Source organism: Dermochelys coriacea, chromosome 5 (genome assembly GCF_009764565.3).
Source record: "Dermochelys coriacea isolate rDerCor1 chromosome 5, rDerCor1.pri.v4, whole genome shotgun sequence".
Classification (NCBI taxonomy): Eukaryota; Metazoa; Chordata; order Testudines; family Dermochelyidae; genus Dermochelys; species Dermochelys coriacea.
Genome location: NC_050072.1, coordinates 98,937,895 through 98,961,198, shown reverse-complemented (window position 1 = coordinate 98,961,198; position 23,304 = coordinate 98,937,895). Strand labels below are relative to the sequence as shown.

The 23,304-nt window shown below is 40.4% G+C and overlaps 1 protein-coding gene across 1 annotated transcript; it reads left to right on the top strand.

The window, feature by feature from the left end:
• The first annotated feature begins 5,193 nt into the window (after positions 1–5,193).
• LOC119856299 (cytochrome P450 1A1-like) lies at positions 5,194–12,444 on the top strand. Its single transcript, XM_043515117.1, has 4 exons — positions 5,194–5,330; positions 11,388–11,511; positions 11,928–12,048; positions 12,162–12,444. The coding sequence occupies exons 1-4, from the start codon at positions 5,292–5,294 to the stop codon at positions 12,187–12,189; spliced, it is 312 nt and encodes a 103-aa protein (XP_043371052.1). The 5' UTR covers positions 5,194–5,291; the 3' UTR covers positions 12,190–12,444.
• The last annotated feature ends 10,860 nt before the right edge of the window (positions 12,445–23,304 follow it).

Below are 23,304 nucleotides of genomic sequence, written 5' to 3'. Positions count from 1 at the left end.
TGAGTAAGTTGTATTTTGTTGCCCAGTATGCAAGGTTATCACAAGTTTTAGATTGTATGTATACTGAATATTCAGACTCTCCATGATGAAATCTGTATAAAGACCTGCTTCAGTTAAACACACATTATTTACACAATGCAGGGGTAACTTGATAAAATTATACAACCCGTGTTATGCAGGAGGTCAAAGTAGATGACTTAATGGTCCCTTATGGCCTTAACATCTATGCATCTATATATCTGTTATGAGATTAATCCCTTACATGTAGTGACTTCTTTGAAAGATCAAAACTAGACAAAAGATCAGTCATAAGAAAGAAAGAGATCTTGGAGTCATTGTGGATAGTTCTCTGAAAACATCCAATCAATGTGCAGAGGCAGTCAAAAAAGCGAACAGAATGCTGAGAATAATTAAGAAAGGGATAGATAATAGGACAGAAAATATCATGTTGCCTCTATATAAATCCATGGTACGCCCACATCTTGAATACTGCATGCAGATGTGGTCACCCCAGCTCAAAAAAAGATATATTGGAGTTGGAAAAAGTTGGAAAAGGGCAACAAAAATAAGTAGGGGTATGGAACAGCTTCCGTATGAGGAGAGATTAATAAGACTGGGACTTCTCAGCTTGGAAAAGAGATGGCTAAGGGGAGATACAATTGAGGTCTATAAAATCATAGTGAGGAGAAAATAGATACGGAAGTGTTGTTTACTACTTCTCATAACACAAGAACTAGAGGGTCACCAAATGAAATTAATAGGCAGCAGGATTAAAACAAATAAAAGGAAGTATTTCTTCACATGACGCACAATCAACCTGTGGACCTCCTTGCCAGAGGATGTTGTGAAGGCCAAGACCATAACAGGGTTCAAAAATGAACTAGATAAATTCATGGAGCATAGGTCCATCAATGGCTGTTAGCCAGGATGGGCAGGAATGGTGTCCCTAGCCTCTGTTTGCCAGAAGCTGGAAAATGAGTGAGAGGGGAGGAATCACTTCATGATTACCTGTTCTGTTCATTTCCTCTGGGGCACCTGGCACTGGCCACTGCTGGAAAACAGGATACTGGGCTAGATGGACCTTTGGTCTGAGCCAGTAGGGCCATTCTTATGTTCTCATATAAGCCATTAATTATTACCTATGTGCTCTGTGATCATCATTTGCATTAACTTAAAGCTAAATAATTGTGACCTATGTTAGAATAATAATATAAAAATACAAATTTTTGTTAAGTCCCTCTCTCCCCACAACTCTTAGAACTTGTCTACACTACAGGTTATGGCAGTATAACTTATGTCATTCAGGGGTTTGAATTAGCCACCCCCCTGAGCAACATAAGTTACACCAAACTAAGCACTGGTGTGGACACCGCTCTGGTGGGATAGCTACCGCCTCTCACAGAGGTGGTTTTATTATGCCGATAGGAGAGCTGTAACGCTTCTAGTGTAGACTAGCTCTTAGTATCAGATGCATTTCACAGTTGTTGTTTTCTGTGTTTCTTCTGTGGTTTATTAAAGAACATTACTGTTCTAATACAAATCAGTCTTGCAAAATAAATAATAATAGACTTGACTAAACAAATATTGAGAGGTTTACTTTTTAAAATTACTAACATTAACATTCTGTTATTCTGTGACTATTAGGGACAGATCCTCAGCACCCTTAACTCCCATCACAGTCAATGGGCTTCCAGGCTATGATTCAGGAAAGCACTTAACCACATACTTAACTTTAAACTTTGGTGGGGCTTACGTATATGCTTGAAGTTAAGAACCTGCTGAAATACTTTCCTGATAGAGATGCTTTCCCAAATTGGGTCCCAATGAGGTCAATAGGAATTTTGCTGCTGGCTTTCATTGGAATACAACTGAGCCCATTGGGAGCGGCAGGATTCTCAGCATCTGAACATGTTTCTAGTACATGAAAAAAGCACATATTTTCTACTGTTCTGAAGAAAGATCCATACATGAGTCAGAGATGTGTTTTCATGCTAACTAATTTTACTATCTTAGAGCCTGATTCTCCAAGGAGCTGATCACCCTGGATTTGCATTGAATTCATTGGGAGTTACAGGTGCTCAGCACCTCATAGAATTGAGATATTAAACTATCAAATATCTAACAGTGTGATGTTTATTTTTAGAAAATTATAGAAGAACCCAGGTTTGTTTAGCCCTGAAAGATTTCTTGATGAAGACAGACAAGAAATCAAGAACCTAGCTGAAAAGTAATGATCTTCAGGATTGGCAAGAGGAGGTGTCTGGAAGAAAGCTTTGCTCACATGGAAATATTCATTTTCCTAACAATCTTACTACACTGACTGAACATCAAGCATCCGAAAGGCCAGAAAATAGATCTAGATCTACTATTTTGGACTAACTATGAAACCTAAACAGTTTTAAATTGCCATCTCTCTACACATACATATCAAGTACATTTTGGTCCCAAATTTGAATCGGAGACATACCCATTTTAAAAACCTGGGCCTTCATAAACAATAGGGGGAGTTTAACAATTGTTTTTTAAAAAAGGACTTAAATCAGAGCTTGTGTACACAGAGCAGCAATGTGGGTGTGATTTCTAAAGCACACTAACATGTTCTGTGTTAATTGGTATGTGTAAACATGGCTGGTTCCCTAGTGTACTTGAATGTAGTGCTGTTTCAAACACTACTATATGAAAGCACACTAGAAACCCTTAATGCGTACCACCAGGGTCTACATGGACCAATTAATGCACAACATGTTAGTGTGCCTTAGAAATCACACCCCATAGTGTGCATTGCTGCTCTGTGTGGACAAGCTAAGCATATAAGTAAGTATTTTCAGGTTCAGGATCTATATTAGTAATCAAGCAGTTACTGCCTGGCTAGTATTTATGGTAATTTCTGAGATTTATACAGAGCAGTCTTAGTTGTGTACTACTTAGATGGGAGTCATTAGCACAATCAACTTATTTCCCCTCTCTACCATTGGCTGCTAGACTCTCTGTTCCATCTAATACAGGGGATAAAAGGAATGGATATATTTGGCCTGATTATACTTTTATGTATATTCTGCTTTAGTGTAAATTCATTGATTTCCAATAAAGTCATTCCTAGTCTACACCTGTATAGTGAGAAGAGGTTCAAGCTAGATGTTTTTTATGTTACACTTCACAATATGCCAAATTAATCTCCCTCTTTTATGCTGTGAAGTTCAACATTCACAAATGAGATCTACCCACTTCACTGCTTTCCCATTACCCTGTCAAAAACTGAAATAATTCCTTAGATCTGGATGTCATTTAGTGGGGCATAGCCATAGATGCATTGTGCTGATGCAGAAACTCAAAGCAAGTCCCCTCCACTCAACTTTGAAGTCCTTCTTCCACAGGCCCTGCCTTCTTTCACCACCCAGCCAAAATATCCATCTGATCCCTAACCACCCTCTCCTTACTTTCCTGCACACATGTCCCTGCTTCTGTTCCTGTCCTTGTCATTCTCTTTACTCATGTGAATAGACCCACTGAAATCAATGGAATAACTCATGATAGTAAAATTAAGCTTAAGTGTAAGTGTTTGCAGGATCAGGGATATAATTAGGTGTGGAGATTTGTGATGAAAGAACCAAAATTTCAGGCTTGTCCAATGTAGCATACATGATGTCCATACTGATTGAACAAAAGGACCTGTCTGAAATGTGTTTAAATAATAGCCTTGTATCAACAGCTATTATTATTAGTGCAGACAAAGACAGTGGAATAACAACATTCAATATGTATTATGTTGACATTAAGCACTGAAATAGCTTGTGAACCAATTATTTTTATTATTGTGTATAAAGGGGAAGGCAATAAAGTAGATTTGTGATTAATAAAAAGATTGGGCTCTGTTTCTTTATGTAATGCCAGTACAGTATATGAGCATTTCTTCCAACCATGATACAATGATAATTTGAGAATATAAATATCAGTGTTTGTAGCAACAGAGAACTCAAGTACTGTGTTCAGGACAGTAAAAATTATTAGAGGCATAGAAAAGTTTTCACATGATCAGAAATTAAAAAAAAGAGTAGGACCATCTATCTTAGGTAGTTGTTAAGAGCATTCATAATGAAAGATATATAAAACATGGAATGGTATATAGCTAGGCAACTGGGCACTTTTTCTTATAATGAGACTACATAGGTCACCTATTGGAAATTTAAAGGAAAATTTAAAGGAAATACATCTGAAAGCAATTAAAATATTTATTCCAAATTGAATAATTAACCTGTGGAACACGCTGCCACAGGATATTAGTGAAGCAACCAACTTTGTAGGATTCAATAATGGATTCTCTATTTATATGATGGCCTCCTTGCTTTAATTAAAGAAGTTTAAGTTTCTGCAAATGTAACTTCTCTTACTGTCCATTAATGAATGTCTGGAAAACCCATGAGTATGAAACAGTTGGGAAAAGGAGATGGGTGCAGAGAACTGGGGGAAGGAAGAGCAAATTATGGAGCACACAGGAATCTGGAGAGATAAGCTGCTAGAGTGAGAAAGGTCTGGACAGAATATTTAACAAGGCCGTTGCTGGAATTGTAGAGGTTTAAGGAAAATACAGAGAAGATGTTGAGTGCACACAGAATTGGAGTGCAGAGAAACTGTGGAAAAGAAAAGTATGTGTATCAAGAGGGTCAGGGCTATAGTGTTTAAAGGAAGGCAGAGGAAGTTGATATTCTTAGTGTTGGGGAAAGGGAACTACTAGGAAACAGAGTTGGGGGGGAAGAGACACGAGAGAGCTACAAAACGGAAAATGCATGGTTGCAGTTGCAAACAATAGCATGGTGGCAATATTGGGGACCTGATTATTTCACCACTGCATTCCAGCACATCATTGTCAAGGAGAGTTGGTTTTATGTAACAGCAACAGACCTGGGCCTTAGAAGTGCAGGAGCTTTAGGTCCATGTATTGAAATATTTTGGGAGAGTCTGGGTGGTGGAGAATGGAGCAGTAGAGGATGGTAATGGCTGAAAGTTGTTTAAGGGCTAGTTGGTTCCAAGAAATGATGTCAGGAAGCCATAGGTAAGAAAAGACTCTGAAGGTAATTCAGAATGAAATTCTCTGCCTCTCCCCTCACTCCCACTGCTCTCCAACTTTCTGACACTCCCTCTCCTCCTGGCTAGCCCGCTGCTTCCACCCTCCTGCCGCACTGCTCCCTCCTTAGTGCCCGGCGGGGAGTGGGGACCGGCGGGCGGTGTCCTTGCAGCGCTGCATTGAAGGGAGGGTGCAGCCCAGGCGCTGGGAGGATCTGAGGGGCGTGAAGATGCTGCTGGACTTGAACCTCAGTTTTGCTCCAGGACAGGTGAGTTTGTGGGAGTTTCCTGGGAGAACAGAGTTAGATTTCCAAGCAACCGTGGCGGAGGGTTTCGAGCTCCAGGTTCCCGGCCCGAGCTGGGCTGTTTCACTCGCAGTGCACAGCTGTTCAGCTCTCACTGCGCAGGCGAGGGATCTGAAGCCTCACTTGCTGGAGAGAGACAACCTCCCCCCTCCCAAAACATCCCCAGGCCCCATGATAGACTAAGTTTAAAGCAGATTTTAAACCATCTCCTTCTTCCAAGGAAGCATTTTGCAGTGCCCGAGTGAAACATTTTAAATCTCAATCATATATGATGTTTTTAAAATCTTATCGATTAAAATTCACAGCCCTGAACAGATGGCCTTACATTTATACAAGAGTCCTCAAACAAGCAGCGAACGTATTTCACTTCTGATCAGCTAGCAAACAACACATGTGGGAAGTGCTCCAGGACTTATTCTAGGAATTGTAAAGCGAGGGAAGGCTTCCAATAATTAACTAGACTTCAGGGGACCCCAGGGAAACTTAAAAATACATCCCAGGGAACCAGCCACAAAAGGTATGTAATAGCATCTTCCTCAAAATTCAGGGACTCAAAGTACTGGGAGAATAAACTGAAGAGAAAACAATTACATATTTTGTTGTATTCGGAAATCTTAGAAGTTTTGCAAAAGCAACATCAGTGAATCATTCCTCTTCAGAAATGCATGTTTAAAACTTTCTGAGCATGTGTATTTTTTCAGATTGTATTTGTGTTGGTTCCATATTAGTTGGGCATGCACAAATAATGGGATAATGAGATTACAGTTGAGTTGCCAAGAAACCTCTAAAAGTATTTAAAAAAAATCACTATTTTCAGCATTATGACTTTTGATGCATGAAATAAAACTATAATATAAAATATTTTATGACTATCAAAACCACCTTGGTTTCTTTTTCTGAATTTCATTTTGATTTAAAGTAGCAAGAAATAGTGCAAATATCATCTAAGGGTTCTGTGTGACTATCGTCTGTGCAAACTTTGTGCTGCAAATTAATTACTACATCTTCATCAGATAAGGTGCTAAGTGAATACTTTAGTGTGTGTTATTTTATGATCAGTCTTTTAGCGAGAGGCTAGCAGCTCTGGGCCAGATTTGGCTTGTTCTTGTGTGCAAGGGTGGGATATGCCACTAAAGAGTTCCCTTCATCTTGTATCCCAGCTCAGGGGCCAGCTGCAGTCTGGCTGGGAACACAGGCATTGTATTGCCCCTCCTCTGCATGGGAGGTCTTGTCAAAGAAAGGCAGATTTCCTGCTACAATATACAGTGGCCCCAAGTCTCAAAAGCAATACTGGCTGAAATAGCCAGACTTCTTCCTGGAGTAGTCACTGCCACCTGAAGGCAGTCCGTCCCCCCAAGCCCCATACTCTGCTACAGATCTATTGCTTTAAAGCATGGACTCTTAACTGGGGCTTGTGATCCCAGACTGCGACCATCCTGCCCTTCCTATATTGCTAAAGGGAAGAAGAAAAGATGAGATCCCAGCTAAACAGGGAATGTCATGGTATGGAAAATGGGGGTCACGTTATGGAAAACACTGAGACTCTTTGCCTTAAAGCAACCATCTAGCCCCATATATTTTTGGTTTAAAATTAGACACATTCAATACACAGCATTAGAGTTTTTTTCAGGCTCTTGTGTTTGTGTGGGCGAGGAACACAAAGAGGAGAGGTTGGGGCTATTTAATTGGTCTCATATTAATTAACAGATATTCATGTGTATGTCAAGGTCTGATATGAGACATTCTGCATATTATAGTCACTTTACTCTCTGCTCTAGAATTCTGTAGTCTCCAAGTTGTGAAAACAAAAGAAAAACGGGTGCCTGGTTTTATTGCCATGTAAATTAGACACTGAAATGCAATTAAATAAGTTTATTAAATGTAAGAAAATGCTGCTGTGAAGTATTTCAATTTATGTTGCCATATTTCCCATCTCTATTCAAGTCCACATTTTAATGTCAAGTCTTTGAGGGGGGGCGGAATATGTTATTTTTGCTATTTTAGTTAATGCTAGTGATTAAGGCTTCCAATGTTTTCTCTTTTAGGTGCTTTTATTTCTGGAAGTGATGTTTGAGGCAAAGATTTCCCTTTCAGAAGTGATGGCTGCCCTCTTTACTACGATATTCATTTTAATTTCTTTAAGACTAATAGGTAATATGACCAGAAAGCACATCCTCCCTCCAGGTCCATGGTCATTATCAATTATGGGGAATCTGCTTCAGCTTGGAGAGCATCCTCACCTTTCATTTATCCAAATGAGGAAAAAAATATGGGGACGTGTTTCTCCTAAAGCTGGGGATGGTACCTGTGTGGTGGTGAATGATCCAGATAGAGTGAAACAAGTGTTACTTAGAGATGGAGAGAGTTTTGCTGGAAGGCCCAAGGTGCACACCTTTTCTTTCTTTGCTGATGGAAAAAGTCTATCATTTTCTGTAGATTAGAGAGAGAGCTGGAAACGCCACAAGAAAATTGCCAGTAAAGCTTTAAGATCCTTTTCAAAGTCAGAAGCCAAAACATCTACTTGCTCTTGTCTTCTGTAAGAGCACGTATGTGCAGAAGCTTTAGCAATGGTGAAAATGTTCCTGGAGCTCTCCTTAGATAAAGGTGCTATTGACTCCACTGGTATTACCACTTGTACTGTTGCAAATGTTGCCTGCGCCCTGTGCTTTGGCAAAAGGTATGAATACAATGATGAAGAGTTTCTTAGCATGATTAGGATCAGTGCAGATTTTCTAAAAGCCACAAGTGTTGTCAACCTAGCTGACTTTATACCCTGTTTTCGTTACCTTCCAATCCCTGCTATGAAGGCTGCCCAGGGGTTTTATGAGGTCTTAAATAACTTCATTGCACAATGAGTAGAAGATCATTATACCACATATGATAAGGTGAGGCTTCAAAACTAGACCAATAACAGCAGTTTCTTAGTGAGTATTCTCTATTGCTGCTAGGTAGAGAATCTGCACAAGTAAGATCTGGGTCCAAAGTTGAATTTTTATGGCTCTGTTTAAAATGCTGACATGATTATCTGCTCGTACACTGGTTTTATGCTGGCATAGCTCCTTTAAAATTAATGGAATTAATCCTAAATTTGGTATAACAGAGCAGAGGATCAGGCCCATTGATCTATACAAACTTTTAATAAAAGCTGGAAATTAATTCAGCAACTCTTAATATGTGATATAGACCAGGACTAATGGGAAGGCTACAGAAACCTGTCACGACTGAAATAGTTAAGAGCTGTACTGAGGAATCTTTCACTTCATCCTAGAAGTATAAGCCCATACAAAGGAAATTAAATCAGCGTGAAAACAAATGTGCTTGGGAGCGGATATTTTTTTTATTTCCAGAAGAAAAATTTCCATGAGGCCACTTCTACCAATCACTAAATACATAACAACCACCACCACCACCGCCATTTTAAAAAGTTCTTCGCAAACCTGATGTCTGATTCTTCTAGGGAGATATGTTTAAAGGAAATAGTTAGCAACATTTACAGGATTATTTTTTAAAGTTCTTCACAATGAAGAGTTTTGGTCCTGAATAATGTAAGGACCTGATCCTCCTATCAGTTGCACTGGTTTTACAACACTGGACCCAGTTCCATGAAATTCAGTGGTGATATTCCAGATATATAGATAGATTGATAGATAGATAGATATAGATATTGATATATAGATAGATATATTTTGTGACAAAGCTCTGTCCTTGCCTCCGTGGGTCCCGCATTTCCTGGCAGATTTCGCTAGCCTCAGAGGCTCACTGTGACCCTCCACGTAACCCTTCTTTCTCTAGAGACAAGGGTCACAGTCTACTGAGCCATTTTCATCATAAGCCAGCAAGGGAGGTGAGAAGTTATCCTTCTTTGCACAGTCTCTGTTGTCTCCCAGTCTCAGTGATTAAACAGGGGGCAAAGGTGGGGTGAGGCGGGTAAGCCCGGGCTCACCCTCTACTCCGGGCTCCAGCCCAGGGACCCTAATAGTATCAGCTATGGTAGCTGACCTTTTAGAAACATGACATGTACAATTTCCTGGGCTACTTCCCCTTCAGCAGCCCTCACTTCTCAAGTTCCACTTCACCCTTACCTCAGAGCCTCCTTCCTTGTGCCTGATATGGAGTGTATTACTCAGCCTCTCCAACCGCGCAACTTCTTCCCACAGCTCCTGACATGCACACCCACCTGACTGACTGGGAGGCTTTTAACTAGTTTCAGCCAGCCCCTGATTGGCTTCAGGTGTCCCAATCAACATAGCATTCTCCCTGCCTTCTGGAAAGTTCTTAAGTGGCCCCAGGTGTCTTAATTGACCTGGAGCAGCTTCCATTTCACTTAACCTGGTATCAAGGATTTGTTTAGCCTGGAGCTAATATATCTATCTCCCACTACTTTTCTATAGCCATCTGGCCTTGCCCCATCGCGTGTGTGTGTGCGTGTGCGTGTGCGTGAGGAAAACCCTACACAGGCTCCTGGACATTCCTTACACTTTGTTGTGGGGAAATTTCTTGAGTCTTTACTCAGTTAAATCCCATTTACTTCAATAAGAGATTAGCCTGAGTAAAAGAAGGAGCAAGGACAGAGGTCTAGGTTCCTCCTCCCTTCCTGGCTGTCTGTAGTGAGGCTCCATTCTTCTGCCCCAGCTCCTCTTATCCCATTCTGCAGCCTGTCAGCACAGCTCCCCTTTCCATGATTTCCCACCATGAGGGGTTCTAAAGAAAAATTTAATACAGTTCCATTATAATTCAGCTTGGCAGAATTAAATTTTTTATAATTGTGACATATTGATATTTTTAAGCAGTTTTGATTATCTATTTAAATTTTCAGAATTGCACAAAATTATGGGTTTTAAGCATCTTTTTGAATTTTTATCTATTTGAATTTTCACAGTTATGGGAGATTATGGAGGTGGGGTGAATCAGCCAATAATTATTCAATGACAATAGATGTTGAGATGTACAAAGTTAAAGTTCTATAACCATTAAAACATACATTGTTAACACCATGTGTCAAAATATACAAAGTAAATATCCTTAAAATTAAACTCTAATGTTCTCAAGGAACATTTTTCTTACTTTGCCTGTCTATACATTTCAATTATTTTAATGGACTTTTCTTCATTGGTTTGCATGTGTTTGATGTTTACTGATTTAAAAAAAAATCTAATCTTTCCAAGCCTAATCATAATACAGCTCCACTGTAATAAAGCCCCATTTTCCTGTTGGTTCTTTGCAAGATTGGTGAGGTGATGATGGTATCTCCCACAGCTAAATCCCCAGCCCACCTATGCCCCTGCCTGCTCTCTTCCTACCCCGGGGCAGACAAAGGCAAGATCCATTAGTGGAAGACCCTTCTTTGGGTGGATCAGTAGCATAGTACTTCAGGATTTGGCCCCATGCTTTTTATAATGAAGAGTGGCATGGATATTTTCAAAGACATGAAGGATAGACAGACAGCCAAGTTTTTCCATAGTAAATCTACAGATTTTTAGTATTTCTGTCCCTCATTTTACCAAGTAATTTCTTGTAATGTAATCTGCATATTATTAAACAAGCACTCAGATTAATTCAATTATCTTGATTTTTCCATTTCAGGAGTAATCAAATAAAAGGAACTTTCTGTTTCTACTAGTAAGTAGTACATATTTTCAGGCAACAATTGATAGAATGGTGTCAGATTTTGATGCCAGAGTAAATACAGTGTAACTCTATTGATTGAATGGCATTACTCTGGAGTTACAGAATGTAAATGAGAGCAGGACCTGGACCATTTTTTTTGAGCTACTACTGACTGGTAGCCTAATTTTCTTTTGCAGAAATATACAGAGGTCAGTTCTTTTCTAAGATAAATTGCCATGTGTCATGGCAAATATTTAAAAAATATTAATTGTACTTGCAAGGATAGTTTTAGCAGGAATTTCCAAGATTCATGAAGATACATGCTCTGTGCATCTCAGGTTAGAATATTACTGGTTACAGAATGTTGTGTTAAAGAATGTTGGATGAAAATATGTCATTTTTGTTTCTTTTTAGAATCATCTCAGAGACATTATTGATGCTCTAATAAGTATAAGCAATGACAAAAGAAATGATGGAAGAGTTCCACCCTTCTCTAATGATAAAATAATAAGTACTGTGAATGACATCTTTGGAGCTGGTAGGTATTAAAAAAAAATCCAACCAATCTTTTAAACACCACTTTTGGGAGATTTTCAGTGTACTTCAACACGCATGTATTCTGAGCCTGATTTTTTCCCCCGTACATCAGTTTTATACCAATGCAACTTCATTGAGTACCTGGCCAATATAAGAGGTGAATCAGGTCTTAAGTTTCGTGTGTGTGCATGTTTAATCCTATTTTTATTAAAGCAGCATTCTGGTTACCCATTTATTTTGCAGGGTTTGATACAGTATCAACATGTCTATTTTGGATCTTCCTATATTTAATAAACAACCCAGACATTCAGACAAAAATTCAAGAAGAAATTGGTAAAGTATTTATTTTTTCAAAAAATGAAGCCCCATGTCATTTTCATGAAGCACATTAAACATTCCTTTTTTTTTTTTTTGAAGATGGAAAGATTAGACTCGGGTCATCAAGATTTGATGACAGGAAAGATTTGCATTATACAGAAGCTTTCATAAGTGAAATCTTAAGGCATACTTCATTTATACCATTTATCATTCCCCACCGGTAAGAAGCAAAAGTTTATTTCTGTCTAAATAAAATGAGTTGTAGAAATAATGATCAGGCTTTCTTTCTGAATTTGAGATTGAAATCTCAATTTGTCTATTTTTCCACTACAGGAAAGGTAAAATACATGAAGGAAATTAAGGAATTCTAATACTATTATGACAGTACATCAGTCATAGCTTAAAATGAACACCAGATACTTAGCTGGTGTCAATTCATGGAGCTCCATGGAAGTAAAATAGAACTACACCTATTTACACCAACTGTCTTCGTATTATACCATAGACATTAAGGGCCTGATTCTGATCTCATTTATACCAGTGTACAGCAAGAGTAACTCAAGTCAGTTGTGTTACACCAGTGTCAATGGGTGTGAAATCAGATTAGGCCTTTGGTTTGCAGGAACAGTTTGCTGTCGTAGATGAAGGGGATCAAGCCTGCTGACTTGTGACATGGTCTAACATTCAGTAACACAAAGTATGATCATCAAACTCATTAGATATAAGCATAGGGATAAAAAAGGATTATTATTTTTTCCCTGAATGTTCAGATAATGAGCATATGTTGATATGATACATTTTCCTTTTCTAGTGCAATGAAAAAAAAGTATTCTCAATGGGTACCTCATTCCCCAAGATACCTGTATCTTTGTTAATATGTATCAAGTAAATCATGATGAGTAAGTATCCACCAATTTTGTTTATATGTTTCATAATGGCATTTGGCACTTTATAATAGTCAGTATTTTCACTATGTTTATAAAATGATTTATTGTGTTCCCTTGGACACACTGCATACATTGTACATTACTATTTTATATCTATACAAGGATAATGCAGTTCTTATTCTCCTCAGAACAGTTTGGGAAGATGACTGGAACAGAAACAGAAATTTGGAAACAGATCATTGGGCCATCTAGCACAGTATCCTGTCTCTAACAGTGGCCAATACCAGATTCTCCCTGGAAAAGCCCCAAAATGCGCCTTATCAATGAATAGTATTGGGTGATATGGTGCAGAGATTATTTCCAGACTCTTGCTGTCAAACAAAGCCTGATAACTGTAGTAATTTTAGCCTAGATAGTACAACTGCCCATGTTTTTTCGTATTCTTATAAAGGTAGAGTCTAAATCCTCAGCTGAGGCTAAAGAGTTCTCAGTGCACCTGAGTGCGGGGTGGTAAGGTGGGTTTTGGATACTGATACATTCCTCTAATCCTGGGGCTATTTGGCTGGGCTCTGGCACAACTCAAGGCTACTCTGTTTTACACCAGCTATCTATGGCCTACGGAGTCAGTCCAGCAGCTGGGGATCATTGGGGCAGAGGGACATCCTGGCTACACCCATCCCTGTCCCTGCAGTGCCTCTACTCTACCTAGGGAGTACCCAAATGCAGAGTTAAACTAGCTTTAAGACTGGTTTTCACCAGCTAAATAAGCAGGAGGTCTGATCCACTTCATGCTTTGCTTGCTATGGCCCTGAATCTGATCTCACTGAAACAGAATTTACCCCACTGTAATCCTGCTGACTTTACTGGACTTTCTCCTCCTTTATGCTGGCATCCGTGAGAGCAGAGGCAGGCTCCCTTTGTTAATCATTATCTGAGGGAGGGAACATCTCTGCCAGGTTCTCTCTGTGCAGTTTCTTTCCAATTTGTTCTGTCAGTGAAGCAGGGATCCCCACATTGTGATCTTCGGATAACCAGGATCACCCATTTGGAGATTCTGTGCCTCTGCATTGCGCTGTTACTTTTCCACTGCAGTCTCTAATGGGTGCAGGCAGATATAGCATATATCCCTCCAGCACTGCTCACTACCATCAAGGTTCACCCATTGGACAGCCCTCTTTGGAATCGAGTCCATACATGAATCAAGGGAGTACAGTTGAGTCATGAGTGATGAAACAAAATTCCATTTCATGATCTCTTTACATAATCCGGGAAATTTTTGAGAAAAACAATGCAACTTTCATTTTGACTTATTCAAGAACTCAGATGCTGTGGTTGGCCATAAGCATATTCATTCATTTAGAAGTACAAGCTCTGTATTTCCATCTTTGTTTTCTGTACTTATGATACTTGTAAGGGCTTCTAAAAATTAAATTTCTTTTTGCCATAGAACATTATGGGAAAACGCCAATTTGTTTAGACCAGAGAGATTTCTGAATGAAAACGGTGAACTTGACAAAAGCCTCATTGAAAAAGTTTTGGTTTTTGGAATGGGAATAAGAAAGTGTTTGGGAGAAGACATAGCTCGTAATGAGATTTTTATTATTCTCACCACCATTTTGCAATAGCTGAAGCTTGAGAAATGCCTTCAAGACCAGCTAGATTTGACCCCAGTGTATGAATTATCCATGAAACCTAAACCATACCAAATTCAAGTGGCACAGTGCATGTGGAGAAGCTGCACTTCAGAACATAATTATCACTCAGTAAATTAGTGTAGGGAAATCCATTATCCATAGTGTAGGTTATTCATTACCTAATCTACTGTATTGCATTTTTAAATGAAAGGTGTATAACAATAAACACAATCTCTTAAATCACCTTCTCTCTGATTGTGCTAATCAGTTAACTGCAGGTTATGTTATTGTGAACTCTGTGAATAAGCTGAATTAATTTTGTTTGTAACTGACTATTTTAGTGCACCTCTTCTCACTAATTTCCTAAAATAAAAAAAGTTTAAAAATACTTTTTGGTTTTAATTAAGAAAGTCAGCTGTTATGTTCAGTGAAATCTTCCCCCACATGGAAATATTCCATGTTCCCTCTGACTGATGTCTCTTTTATTTCATTGCCTTAAACTGGAAGATTCTTGTAGTTGCATGAAGTGTTTTTAAACTGGGACAATCTACAATAACATTTCAGTATATAAAGAACATAACAGAATCTGTCTTATCTGTCAAGGTGTCATGATATTTTCTGCGTGATACATTCAGTTGCAGTTTTGGCATTAAGAGGCTAAACTCTGGATCCCAAGCCAAAGCCCAAGTAAATAGACCTTGCACAAGTGGTCTGCACTGTGGCCTGAAATGATCTCCCCAGGCAGTGAAGCACCAGTGTAGCAACTCTGCAGCTGTTACTACAGCCCTTGAGCTGTAGTAGCAGCTGCATTCACTGTGCTATCACTTACCTTCCCATCTGGTTAATCTTGCTCAGTTCCAGGCTTTGATACAAAATACTGTAGTATTGCCTTTATCAAGCAGCCAGGCCTTGAAACAGCACATGAGCTCAGTAAGATCCCTTTGACCGTGAATCCTTCAGGAACACCACATTCTCTGAGGAGGGTCTGGGAATTCTGATATATAGGACATTTAACTCATTCTTTCAAAGCCTGAATCATTTCCATATACACCCACCTTGCCTCCCATCCCAGGACAAAGTGTGAAGGAAGGGGAGGCTCCCTTGGGGTTGTGTTAAGGCTTTGTGTCGTTAAATTCTTTTTCATTGACTCTGTGAGAAAACAGTGTTAGCAAATCAGTCAGATACTCACTACAGCAGTTTCCCACACCAAATAAGGAGAAGAAGCCTTAGATGAAAAGGAGTACTTGTGGCACCTTAGAGACTAACAAATTTATTAGAGCATAAGCTTTCGTGAGCTACAGCTCACTTCATCGGATGCATTTGGTGGAAAAAACAGAGGAGAGATTTATATACACACACACAGAGAACATGAAACAATGGGTTTATCATACACACTGTAAGGAGAGTGATCACTTAAGATAAGCCATCACCAACAGCAGGGGGGGGAAAGGAGGAAAACCTTTCATGGTGACAAGCAGGTAGGCTAATTCCAGCAGTTAACAAGAATATCAGAGGAACAGTGGGGGGTGGGGTGGGAGGGAGAAATACCATGGGGAAATAGTTTTACTTTGTGTAATGACTCATCCATTCCCAGTCTCTATTCAAGCCTAAGTTAATTGTATCCAGTTTGCAAATTAATTCCAATTCAGCAGTCTCTCGTTGGAGTCTGTTTTTGAAGCTTTTTTGTTGAAGTATAGCCACTCTTAGGTCTGTGATCGAGTGACCAGAGAGATTGAAGTGTTCTCCAACTGGTTTTTGAATGTTATAATTCTTGACGTCTGATTTGTGTCCATTCATTCTTTTACGTAGAGACTGTCCAGTTTGGCCAATGTACATGGCAGAGGGGCATTGCTGGCACATGATGGCATATATCACTCCTGAAGACTCCTCCTGAAGGTCGAAACAGCAGCCTGGATTTCTACATAGACTGCTTCCGCCGACGTGCACGAGCTGAAATTGTGGAAAAGCAGCATCGCTTACCCCATAACCTCAGCCATGCAGAACACAGTGCCATCCACAGCCTCAGAAACAACTCTGACATCATAATCAAAAAGGCTGACAAAGGAGGTGCTGTCGTCATCATGAATAGGTCGGAGTATGAACAAGAGGCTACTAGGCAGCTCTCCAACACCACTTTCTACAAGCCATTACCCTCTGATCCCACTGAGAGTTACCAAAAGAAACTACAGCATTTGCTCAAGAAACTCCCTGAAAAAGCACAAGAACAAATCCGCACAGACACACCCCTAGAACCCCGACCTGGGATATTCTATCTGCTACCCAAGATCCATAAACCTGGAAATCCTGGACGCCCCATCATCTCAGGCATTGGCACCCTGACAGCAGGATTGTCTGGCTATGTAGACTCCCTCCTCAGGCCCTTCGTTACCAGCACTCCCAGCTATCTTCGAGACACCACTGACTTCCTGAGGAAACTACAGTCCATTGGTGATCTTCCTAAAAACACCATCCTAGCCACTATGGATGTAGAAGCCCTCTACATCAACATTCCACACAAAGATGGACTACAAGCCGTCAGGAACAGTATCCCCGATACTGTCACGGCTAACCTGGTGGCAGAACTTTGTGACTTTGTCCTGACCCATAACTATTTCACATTTGGTGACAATGTATACCTTCAAATCAGCGGCACTGCGATGGGTACCCGCATGGCCCCACAGTATGCCAACATTTTTATGGCTGACTTAGAACAACGCTTCCTCAGCTCTCGTCCCCTAATGCCCCTACTCTACTTGCGCTACATTGATGACATCTTCATCATCTGGACCCATGGAAAAGAAGCTCTTGAGGAATTCCACCATGATTTCAACAGTTTCCATCCCACCATCAACCTCAGCCTGGACCAGTCCACACAAGAGATCCACTTCCTGGACACTACGGTGCTAATAAGCGATGGTCACATAAACACCACCCTATATCGGAAACCTACTGACCGCTATTCCTACCTACATGCCTCTAGCTTTCATCCAGATCATACCACTCGATCCATTGTCTACAGCCAAGCGCTACGATATAACCGCATTTGCTCCAACCCCTCAGACAGAGACAAACACCTACAAGATCTCTATCATGCATTCCTATAACTACAATACCCACCTGCTGAAGTGAAGAAACAGATTGACAGAGCCAGAAGAGTACCCAGAAGTCACCTACTACAGGACAGGCCCAACAAAGAAAACAACAGAACGCCACTAGCCATCACCTTCAGCCCCCAACTAAAACCTCTCCAACGCATCATCAAGGATCTACAACCTATCCTGAAGGACGAGCCATCGCTCTCTCAGATCTTGGGAGACAGACCAGTCCTTGCTTACAGACAGCCCCCCAATCTGAAGCAAATACTCACCAGCAAGCACACACCACACAACAGAACCACTAACCCAGGAACCTATCCTTGCAACAAAGCCCGTTGCCAACTCTGTCCACATATCTATTCAGGGGATACCATCATAGGGCCTAATCACATCAGCCACACTATCAGAGGCTCGTTCACCTGCGCATCTACCAATGTGATATATGCCATCATGTGCCAGCAATGCCCCTCTGCCATGTACATTGGCCAAACTGGACAGTCTCTACGTAAAAGAATGAATGGACACAAATCAGACGTCAAGAATTATAACATTCAAAAACCAGTTGGAGAACACTTCAATCTCTCTGGTCACTCGATCACAGACCTAAGAGTGGCTATACTTCAACAAAAAAGCTTCAAAAACAGACTCCAACGAGAGACTGCTGAATTGGAATTAATTTGCAAACTGGATACAATTAACTTAGGCTTGAATAGAGACTGGGAATGGATGAGTCATTACACAAAGTAAAACTATTTCCCCATGGTATTTCTCCCTCCCACCCCACCCCCCACTGTTCCTCTGATATTCTTGTTAACTGCTGGAATTAGCCTACCTGCTTGTCACCATGAAAGGTTTTCCTCCTTTCCCCCCCCTGCTGTTGGTGATGGCTTATCTTAAGTGATCACTCTCCTTACAGTGTGTATGATAAACCCATTGTTTCATGTTCTCTGTGTGTGTGTATATAAATCTCTCCTCTGTTTTTTCCACCAAATGCATCCGATGAAGTGAGCTGTAGCTCACGAAAGCTTATGCTGTAATAAATTTGTTAGTCTCTAAGGTGCCACAAGTACTCCTTTTCTTTTTGCGAATACAGACTAACACGGCTGCTACTCTGAAGCCTTAGATGGTGGTCGTTACACCAAGTAAACAACTAGAACAGCTGCCTGAAGGGGCCAGGGAGTTGTGTACAACAACACAGCATGCAAGGCTATAGGGCAGATCTGCCAGGTGCATTTGTTTTGGGATCATTAGCATCAGCTTCACTTCACAAGCAGGAAGGGGAAAACTGATTCATTCCAGGCTGAGGCATAGCCTGGCTGACAATTTAATCACTGCAGTAAGCGAAAGCACTGGAGGCAGACAGCTCATTGGGAGCTAAAGTAGCATAAAGAGGGGCAGCAGGAACTCCATCTTAAGTATTCACAAAAAGAAAAGGAGTACTTGTGGCACCTTAGAGACTAACAAATTTATTTGAGCATAAGCTTCCGTGAGCTACATTCATCCGATGAAGTGACCTGTAGCTCACGAAAGCTTATGCTCAAATAAATTTGTTAGTCTCTCTAAGGTGCCACAAGTACTCCTTTTCTTTTTGCAAATACAGACTAACAGGGCTGCTACTCCGAAACCTATCTTAAGTATTGAATGGCCCACAACCCATAATCTTTAATGCATTTGTCCTGTGCCACAGGGAAATGCTATTATTCCAGTTACATACAGAGACCTGAGGTAGAGAGAAGTTAAGTGACTTGCCCCTACTCACACAAGCAATCTGTGGCAGAGTAGGGATTTGAACCTATATCTCCTAAAGCTAAGGCCAGTGCGGTAACCACTGGACCATCCTTTTTCTCCAAAAGTAAAATCTAATGAAAGCATATGTGAAAATCAGTATTCTTAGTAGCTTCATAAAAGATCTGATCCTAATTCCAGTGAAGTCTCTCTATTGACTTTGGTGGGCCTTAAACTAAGCCCAAAGTAAGAAAGGAAGGGGGATTACTTGTGCTTATAAAATGTTTTGTTTGGAAGCTTATGTGGTTACTGGTTATAAGAAGTTAAAGAGAAGCTACAAGCTATCAGCTGCAGTCATTACTTTTAAGTTCATGTCTCACAAGTAATCACTCTCTCCTGCTGCTGCATGCACTGCATGCTGGGATAGGGAAGTCATGGACAATGGTTGTTGGCTTTTGTTGTCTAAATGTTTGACTTCTATTATTTCTGTGTTGTATTTTTAAAGTTGTTATAGAGTGGTGTAAGCACTTCAGCAGGAGGTAGCTGGTAAACACTATTGTTACAGTAGCCATTATTTGCTGAAAATGAAAAATGAGATGGCCATTTTTATACCTGCTCAGCTGTAACAATAGTATCCTGTAATATAAAAGTATAAAACATTTTTGATATCCTATATAGAGGCTTAAAAGGACGCAGGGAGAGGAGTAGCCCTGAAGTGGTAACAGGTCAGATCTCCTGGACCAATTTTGCATTAGACTTGGGCTAAACAGTAAATAATAGGGAAGTTACTATTTCTTTGCATACTGAAGTTTGCTCATGACGGTGTATTTTATTCTGCTGTACCCAGAAAAAATCAGTGCATGTTTAATGGGTAAGAGCTGCATATAGCAAGATGTGCCACAAATCCAAAATCTGCTCTGACTTGTGGCAGGGGACTGGCCTGTTGCAAAATTGAGAGAATTGACTTAAAGCCACCTTTTCCCCTTTCCTCATCCCCAGCAAAGTTGTTCCAAGTGCTTCTTGACTTTACCTTCAGCAGTTTGTGTCCTTTACGCCGTTCTTATATAATTTTAATAAGGATTTTTCTTGTTCCAACTTCATGGGTTAGTGAGTATGCCAGGAGTGCTCCTATAACATTCTCTGCTTAAATGTGTGTGTGTGGTGGTTGTGATTAGCTCTGCTGTATCAGAAGGATTGGCATGTGCATCACTGAATGGTGAAAACACAGCAGCACTCTTTTCAGCTGGAGAGTTTCTTTAGTTATACATGTCCCCATACTTTCTTCTCAGGTGCATTGCTTTAATGAACCTCATTATTAAGGATACTTACCCTGCTTGCTTCAGGTAACTAACAGAATAGCTTGTTTTTTGTTTTTGTTTTTTGCATTCCCTTCCAATGAGTCTTACAGCAATAAAGTGAGCTGATAGCACAAAAGATTATTCTCTTGGAACAAGGCAAAGATGACATAATGAGGGACACTTGCTAGTGGTTTGGTTTTTTTAGAAATAAACATAAGTTCATAATTTTATTCCTTTAAATACACTTATAAACATGTTCCTAGTAAAGCACTATCTCCTCCACGTGTCTCCTCTTTACAGACATGTCTTTGTATGTCTTGGGTTAGCATTTAAATTCCAAGGGGGGATTTAAACCTTTTCAAAACTTTGTACACGCAGTAACAAACTAATGCAAGATTATCTGTTGCCTCCTACACTGCTCTATCTAAGTGCTGAAGTAAAAGACTTGTTTTCAATGTAGTATAAAAGGGGTGGCATTAAGTATGCAGCATTGGCATTTAATTCTGAATCTACTTAGCTTTATAGGTTTTGATGGGGTGTGACTCACCACTGCAGCACCCCCTACTGGATGTCCTGGCAATCAGCTTTGGTAGCAGATGCACCCTCTTCTGGTGACGGTTCACCACCATCACTTCTGCTCCAGGGACCCACATCACTCCCATGACCACAGCGTCCTCTTCATGACACAGCCCAGTCCAGACACTTTCTCAGGAGCTAGTAAGGGTAGGGGAAGATCCAGGCCGGCCCACTACTGTGGGTCCCAGTAGACCAGGGACCCTGTAGCTGATTGCCACTTGCTGCATCCCCTCCGACTCCTCTATAGAACTCCCTGGGTCTGTTCCCCATGGCCCCAGAAACCTCTTTGCCCTTGCCTCAAGGCCTCAGCCTGCAGATACCTGCAACCGGCCAGGAGCTACTTTTAGCTCCCCAGGTCTCTGCCTGCAGCACTGCTTTGTCCAGGGTGCTTGCTGTCATCAGCCTGCAAGGCAGCCAATCCTCCTCAAGCTCCAGGGAGTGCCTGAACCTAAGCTGCTTTGCTCTGCAGCCCTTCTTACATGGCCAGCCCAGCCCTGATTGGCTGCCTCCTGCACAGCCTCCCACAGGCTCTATTAACCCCTTAGAGCCCAGTGTGGAGCAGGCACCCCATCACATCGGTACTCAGAATAACCCTACCCCAGAATGATCAAAATCATGTCTTTTTTTGTGTGTTTTTAAATCTGCTTTCTGATTTTTGAGCCTTTAGGGTTCACACTTTCAGGATTTTTTCCACAACCATGTATGTTTGAAACTTCTATTTAAAATAAAGAATGCTGAAATTTTCATATATTCACATTACTTCAGGAATTGGGGCTTTAAGAAAAACACCAAATATTGTCAATCAGGGCAGAGTTAAGATGGTATGGACAACTTCCCTTAATTGTTAATTTCCATACTTTTCCTGGGTTACTTACAAGGTTAATCTTAACTCTGAAGTTCCTGGCCTTTTAATGATGGTTGTATGGCTAACACCTCTCCTTAATAACCCCTGAAGTTAATGGTAGCATTATTTTGCCCAGTACAGGGAAAAGAGGTCCTCTTCATGTATAGTTCAGAAATAAGCATATTTTTCCATTAATTATTTAATAGGTTTGTTTTCTTTCTTGTGTTTGGTAGCCGCAATTTTACATGAAAGCTGTGGCATTTTACTTTCGTCAGTTGATTTTTGCCATACTTGACATTTTTTATTATCAGAACAATTTTTCCCTTTTAACAAAATTGGTACCATTTTCATTTTTCTAACAGGCTTGATTCATCAGAAAATGCATTCCCAAGGAAAGAATGGAAATAATGGAAGTCTGAAAAGGAAACTGTGAAATCTGCTCTTGTAAAGTATTAATAGAACACACTTGACAAGGGAAAGAATGTAAGGTATAACACAAGTAGGCCCATAATGGAGACTTGGGTCCCACAAAATATGGGGCTGCTTTCTTAGTTGATCTATAGATGGAAAAAGTACACTGCTGCCTGCCTTAACTCATAGATCTGATGAAGATGCTTCCTGTTCTCATTCCCACTAGTAGTGCCTTTAGAAGCCAACAAATCCAAAAATCGTGCCAGTGTCATGTCATCTAGTCTTTGGGGGCATTCAGCAGATAGATAAGAGAAAGGATGTCCAATATAAGCAGGGACATTACACTTGAAAGTGCCTTCTCAATGTACCTGGCATGAGATCCTGCCTAAGTGAGAGGGAGCTGTTTTAGGAATACTTGCTGTAAGATGGATGCGTCAAAAAAATAAAAAGGGACATAAGGACAGCTTAGATGTTGGAAGTGCAGTAAGATAGGAGGAATGCAATTTGTCATTTTCCTACATCTTCCTTAAGACAGAGAGCTCTAGTGAGCGCTCATGGTTTTTATAGTGGGAAGGTTAAAAAAAAAACCAAACCCTCTAATAAATGAGATATAACCCTGCAGTAAATTGCAGAGTACTTTGCATACATAAAGGTAAAGGGCCCATGGGTGAGTGTGTGTATACACCTTAGTGTTTTAGTCTTGGCTAAGAAATTGTGTGACATCCAAGTAGTCCCAATCAAGTAAGTGCTGTTTATTAGACTGAGGAAAGGAGACCACTTTCTAAAATGTGTTTTCATATACCAGTAGTTCTGATGACCTAAGGAAGTGATTTGTGTAAGATAAGTGTCTGAGCCTGTACTGCAGCCCCATCTGCTGGGTGCTGTTAAAACATAGCTCCTTACACCTTGAGGTTCAGTAACAAATAAACAGTCTACCAGTCAAAGTCACAGACACTTCCCTACATCGAGAGTGATAGATTCTGTGCTATCATATGTTGTGGAAGCC